Source organism: Panthera leo, chromosome D4 (assembly GCF_018350215.1).
Source record: "Panthera leo isolate Ple1 chromosome D4, P.leo_Ple1_pat1.1, whole genome shotgun sequence".
Lineage (NCBI taxonomy): Eukaryota > Metazoa > Chordata > Mammalia > Carnivora > Felidae > Panthera > Panthera leo.
The window spans coordinates 81,507,793-81,514,417 of record NC_056691.1 but is presented as its reverse complement, the minus strand read 5'-3'; the positions used below and the strand labels follow the sequence as shown (position 1 = coordinate 81,514,417).

Below are 6,625 nucleotides of genomic sequence, written 5' to 3'. Positions count from 1 at the left end.
CCTTTGTGTGTATACCTGGAAATGGAATTGCTGGATCATGTGGTAGGTCTATTTTTAAATTTTTGAGGAACTTTTCATACTGTGTTTTCCATAGCAGCTGTATCATTTTACATTCCCATCAACAGTGTAGAAGAGTTTCAGTTTCTCCTCATCCTTGCCAACACTTATTATTTCTTGTCTTTTTGATAATAGCCATTGCAGTGGGTGTGAGGTGATACCTTATTGTGGTTTGATTTGCATTTCCCTGATGATTAGTGATATTGAGCACTTTTTCATATACCTGTTAGTCACTTGTATGTCTTCTTTGGGAAAATGTCTATTGTGGTCCTTTGCTCATTTTAATAGGAATATATGGTTTCATTTGCTTTGTTTTTGCTATTGAATTGTATGAGTTCCTTATATACTTTGGATAGTAACCCCTTATCAAATATATGGTTTGCCATTGTCTTCTTCCATTCCATACATTGCCTTTTCACTTTGTTGGTTCTTTCTTTTGCTGTGCAGATACTTTTTAGTTCATGAAATCCTGTTTGTCACCTTTTGATTTTTTTGCCCATTCTTTTAATGACATATTGAAAAAAAAAAGGTTTCCAAGGGGCACCTGGGTGGCTCAGTTGGTTAAGTGTCTAACTTTGGCTCAGGTCATGATCTCGTGGTTTGTGAGTTTGAGCCCCACATCAGGCCCTGTGCTGACAGCTTAGAGCCTGGAGTCTGCTTCAGATTCTGTATCTTCCTCTCTGTCTCTCCCCTACTCATACTCTGTCTCTCTTTCTCTCTCTCAAAAATAAATAAACATTAAATTTTTTTTTTAAAAAAAGATTACCAAGATCAATGTCAAGAAGGTTTTTCTCTATGTTTTCCTCTAGGAGTTTTATGGTTTCATGTCTTACATTTCAAATCTTTAATCTATTTCAAGTTAATTTTTGTGACTGGTGTAATTTAGGGGTCAGGTTTCATTCTTTTGGATATGGATATCCAGGTTATCCAACATCATGCATTCAAAAGACTATCCTTTTCTGAGAACAAACTGAGGGTTGATGGGGGGTGGGAGGGAGGGGAGGGTGGGTGATGGGTATTGAGGAGGGCACCTTTTGGGATGAGCACTGGGTGTTGTATGGAAACCAATTTGACAATAAATTTCATATATTAAAAAAACAAAACAAAACAAAAGACTATCCTTTTTCCTTTGTGTGTTCTTGGCGCCTTTGTCAAAGAGTAGTTGACTGTATGTGCTTGGGCTTATTTCTGGGCTCTCTATTCTTTTCATTGGCCTATGTGTCTGTTTTTATGCTAGTACCATACTGTTTTTGATTACTGTAGCTTTGTAATACAGTTTAAAATTAGGAAATATGATGTCTACAGCTTTGTTCTTTATCAAGATTGCTTTGGCTATTTGGGGTCTTCTCTTGTTCCATAAGTATTTTAGAATGTTTTTCTGTGAAAAATGCCTTTGAAATTTTTATAGGGATTGTGTTGAATCTGAATATCCCCTTGGGTAGTATTGGTATTTTAGCAATATTAATTCTTCCAATCCATGCACGTGGTATATCTTTCTATTTATTTGTGTCTGCTTTAATTTATTTCATCAGCATTTTACCATTTGTAGTGTACATATCTTTCAACTCCTTGGTTAAATTTATTCCTAAATATTTTATTCTTTTTGATGCTGTTGCAAACGGGATTGTTTTCTTGATTTCCTTTTCAGATAGTTAAGTGTTGGTGTAAAGAAACACACACCTTTGGGAGATAAAGAGTACAGTATTTATAATTACACTGAAACAATAGAAGTAAGTAGCTCTTTTGTGCAAACATATTATCTTCCAGAAATTATTCTCCTTGAAGAGGTCAGCATGAAACAGAGTACAGAAACCCAAGAGAAATGCTAATGGGCTTTCTTGAAGATGGTGTAGGATAGTGTTTAAGGGGATGGATTCTGGAGCCAGATACTATGAATTAGAATCCCACTTTTGTCATTACTTGCTGTGTAATTATTTTCTCAGGCTGTTGATAACCAGTGTTGTAGCTGGACCTACCCCTGTGGTTCTTACTATAAATTGCAAGAGGCCTCAGTAATAAGCACCGGGAAACTTTGAAAAAAAAAAAAAAAAAGGTTTATTACTCACAGGTCCTGGAAAGCATACAGCATACCTAGGGGCACACAGCAGGTTCACAGGTAGAAAGGGAGCGTGAGAGAGCTTGGGCTTGGTGTTCTGTTTTTATTGAGGTAAAATGAGGGGCCTAGGGTTTCACAAGTTCACTTTGTGGGAAGATTTAAAACATAAGAGCAGGAGTTTAAAGTGTGGGATGAGAAAAAAACAAACAGCCCAAATAGTCAGTTAATTTAACTCAATCAAGATCTCTAAAACAAATGAGCATTCTGTGTGTGTGTGTGTGTGGGTGGGTGGATAGAAAGTGGCAGGGAGTGTGGCTGGCAATGTATTTATTTGAGATAGCCTTTAAAATGGATCCCTCCAAAATCAAAGTTAAGTCAGGCACTTGCATTACAGAAAGAAAAGCCAACTATAGGGCTTACACTAGAATGATCTTTCACAATGATTCAACTACCCTCTGCCTCAGTTACCCATCTGTAAAGAAGAGAGAAATTGTATCTATAATTTAGGGTTGTTGAAAGGATTTTATGAATAAAATATATGTAAAGCACTCATAATAACGACCAGCTCATGAGCACCATATGTGTGTATATCATCATCACCATCATCATCATCAACATCATCATCATCAATAGCATACAAGTGAAAAAAATAATGGGAGAAAAGAACAAACTGCTGGTGGTTAATGGTTTGGATATCTCTATGTACCTAAAGGCTATTGATGATCTGAGAGTAAGGCCAGGAATTAATCTGCCTTATTCTTTTTATTGACTGCACAGCAGTTCATGGTATGCGTGTAATGTATTGGTTGAAATTTCCTTCAAAGTACTGAAGAAGAGACATTCCCCAAACCTCAGTGGCTTATAACAATAGATATTTATTCCTTGGTCAAAAATTTGCAGGTTAGAAGAGGCAACCGTGCATCAGTCCTGGGTCAAGTTCAGGTCTGCTCTATGTGTTTCACATTCTGAGACTAAAGCTAAGGGGCTTTAGCTACATGAGATGAGCTTTTTATCTCATGGTGAATGCCAGAGCTCAAGAGGGCAAACCAAATGATCTAAATCCTTTCAAAGCTTTTTATTGGAAGCAGCATTTGCTATGCCTATTCATAAACTGCTAGCTAAAGCCAGCCCAAAGTCAATGGGATGGAGATGTAGATTCTGCCCCAGAAAAGCCATGACAAAGAAAGAAAAGGAAGGAAGAATTGTGAACAGATAATACTGTCTATCTAACTACCAAACAAAATGAACCAGAATTCCATTAGTATACATGAAGATTATTTCTAATTTTTCACTATCATAAACAAACGTGTATTGAACATAAAATATATTTATTCACTATATATATCCATTATGTGATATAAACTCCTAGAAGTGGAAGTGTATTATTTAAATACAAAATTTTTCCATAGCATTTCCCAGTTCTTCAATTATTAATGTATTAATTTACTCTCTTGTCCATTTCTTTACCTGAAGAAAGTTCTTTCCATAGGGACATTTGGGGCTTCTTAGAAGAGGCTACTGTGCTAACAGGTGATGCAAATCATTTGGTAAAGCATAAAGGAGATCAGCCATGGAACTGCCACCTAAAGACACAGAAAGGAGGAAGGTAGGCCAAGGAGGCAGGAAAGACAAAGTAAAAGAAAACAGTATAATCCAGAAGAAAAATATTGGATATGTTAGGTACTTCCTGGAAAGTGTGAAGAACCAGAGTTAAGTAATCAAAAGTTGGTTTCATTTCTCTGTTATTATCATTTTATAAGTGTCAGGGCCCTCTTTACCTTGGAAGAATTTATTATCCTGATGCAGTCAAAGACTCAAGGAGTTTAGCTCCTCAAACCAGTTTCATTGGTGACCAATACTTACATATAGGTTCCAAGAAACCATTCTTCTATCCCATTACACAAAATTACCACAATGTTAGCTCCTTCTCAATTCAGTGCTATAACTGCTCATATCCTACAATAAAACTTTCTACAGTCTGATGGCCTATAAATCAGCCTGCCCTTGTAATTTCTGCCCCATGTCCTGGGAGGTCCTTCTCACCTTTTCCTTTCAGAAAGAAACCGGAAACACCCATGAAACCAAAGAATTGACATTTTAATAGACATCTTAGCTCTCGGACCCATTTCTCATTTCTAGCACTGATTAGTTGGCAAATGCCCAGTAATATAGGCAAGTTCCACAAATCAGCTACAGAGAAGATTAGGAGCATGCTGAGACAAAAAGAGTTTAATTTATCCCTGAATGGTGCAGCTAATAAAGGTTAAGAAAATGCAAGTTGGAGAGCTGTGACAGTGCTTAATTCCTGACCCTAAATAGTAGACATTTGTCATTATGTCTCTCTTCCCATACTGGAGTAGTTCCACCATTTCATTTGTTTTGGTGGGAGGTAGAACCTCTCACCCACTTACAGATAATGAAAGCAGCAATATTGCTTGCCCAGTTTCCTTGAGAACTAGAGCATGGACGCCATGACCAAGTCTTGGCCAGCCACATGGACCACCTTATTTTGAATCTAGATGTGTTGTTACAAAGAACAAGAAGTGGGCAGTTCTTTCTGGAGGTTGTCACATCTGGTTGTCAGGCCTCCAGGGGCTATGCAAATGGCTAGTACTGATAGTGTTGTTGATGATACACGCGACAGTGAAAAGAGTCTACAGCAGTGACCTCATCAGACCAATTCTAGGATATGATTTTGATTGTGGTTATGACCATATGATCTTTCTTAGTCTTGTTTATTTTATTGAGCCCGGTTGCTTAGCCTTCTTGGAAATTCATGAGTTTCACATACTCTTTTAATAAACTCATTTCCTCCATGAATCAACCAGAATTGGTTTCTGTTGCCTGCATCTAAGAATGTTACAACCTTGTTGTTTAATGGCAGACCCAGAAAACATTCTCAATTATAATTAAGGTTACACAAGTGGCTTACACTAAATACATAGTTTCACGTGCTTTGGAATTAAGGGACAGCTCAGGATAATATTCAATGGGAAAATCCATAATATGTTCCTAATTTAGATATTTCTGAGAAGTTCTAAAGGAAACAGATATGCGAAGGGCAAAACTGTTTCCCCAGAATCATAGATAAAACTGGGAACTGTGTTTTGGGTTTTTATCTAAAGGAAGAAGTCCACATTCTGCTCACCCATTTTCTGAAGGCTCCCTTGACATCCCCATTCCTCAGGCTGTAAATGAAGGGGTTCAGCATGGGGGTCACCACTGTGTACATGACTGTCAGAATGCGACCCTCAGTCACTGAATAGCTGGTAAGGGGCCGGAAGTAGACCCATGTGAGTGTGCCATAGAAGATAGACACCACAGTGAGGTGGGAGCCACAGGTAGAAAAAGCTCTCCATTTGCTCTTGGCCGAGGGGATCTGGAGGACCACTGAGATGATGCGGGCATAGGAGGCAATGATGAAAGCCAGAGCTCCATTGATGACAATAACACCCTCCGTGTGAATCATCAGGGTGTTGAGGTAGGGGCTGGAGCAGGAAATCTTCATCAGAGGGTAGAGGTCACAGAAGAAATGGGGGATCTTGTTATCTGCACAGAAGATTAATCGGCCCATAAGAAAGGTGTGCAGCAGGGCATGAACATGGGAGAGGATATGGCACAGAGCCACCATCTGTGAACACAGCATTCTGGTCAGGATCATAGGGTAGCGGAAAGGGTAGCAGATAGCGATGTATCTATCATAGGCCATCACAGCCAGAAGGAAGTTTTCCATGGCTGCAAAGCAAATGAAGAAATAGGTCTGGGCTAAGCAGCCCATGTAGGAAATGGCCTTTGTAGGCGAGAAAATGTTCTGTAGCATCTTGGGGACCGTGGTGGAGGTGAAACAGATGTCTGCCAAAGCCAAATTACTGAGGAAGATGTACATGGGGGTGTGGAGACGTGGAGTAGAGATAATCAATGTGATGATGGCAAAGTTCCCAAAAATGTTGATTGTATACATCAGTAGAAAAAGAAGAAAGAGTGGGATCTGCTCTTCCAGGTGGGTAGATATGCCCAAGAGAACAAAATGGGATACACTGGTCCAGCTGTTATTGACCATCTGTTGCCATAAGAACAAACAGGATTATTATTTTTTTATTGAGGTATATAATTGGCATATAATATTATATTAGTTTCAGGTATACACCATAATGATTCAATATTTGTATAAATTGCAAAATGGTTGCCACAATAATTCTAGTTAATGCCCATCCCCACACATAATTACAAGTTCTTTTTCTTGTGATGAAGACTTTTAAGATATACTCTCTTAGCAACTTTCAAATAATGCAGTACAATATTATGAACTATGCTAAAAATGCTGTACATTACATTTTCATGACTTATTCATTTTTTAACTGGAAGTCTGTACCTTTGAACTCCATTCACCCATTTCACCCACTTCCTGCCCTCTGCCTCTGGCAGCCACCACTCTGTTCTCTGCATCTATGAGGTTTTTTTTTTCTTCTTTATATTCCTCATATAAGTGAGATCATATGTATTTGTTTTTCT

General features: G+C 38.3%; 1 protein-coding gene across 2 annotated transcripts; it reads right to left on the bottom strand.

The window, feature by feature from the left end:
* Positions 1–1,665: 1,665 nt before the first annotated feature.
* LOC122204799 (olfactory receptor 1Q1-like) lies at positions 1,666–6,173 on the bottom strand. Of its 2 annotated transcripts, none has more exons than XM_042912495.1 (3): positions 5,262–6,173; positions 3,581–3,696; positions 1,666–1,737 (listed from the first exon to the last, which is right to left on the bottom strand). In XM_042912495.1, the coding sequence occupies exons 1-2, from the start codon at positions 6,171–6,173 to the stop codon at positions 3,637–3,639; spliced, it is 972 nt and encodes a 323-aa protein (XP_042768429.1). In that variant the 3' UTR covers positions 1,666–1,737; positions 3,581–3,636. The 2 variants fall into 2 exon arrangements, with proteins under 2 accessions (XP_042768429.1, XP_042768430.1); XM_042912496.1 differs by lacking the exon at positions 1,666–1,737 and adding an exon at positions 1,940–2,087.
* Positions 6,174–6,625: the final 452 nt, after the last annotated feature.

Excerpts from the sequence above, each read along its gene's own strand:
- LOC122204799 (XM_042912495.1), bottom strand. The coding sequence starts at position 6,173 with ATGGTCAATAACAGCTGGACCAGTGTATCCCATTTTGTTCTCTTGGGC. Across the intron at positions 3,697-5,261 it reads AGGGAGCCTTCAGAAAATGG|GTGGCAGTTCCATGGCTGAT; the intron begins GTGAGCAGAATG and ends CTGTGTCTTTAG.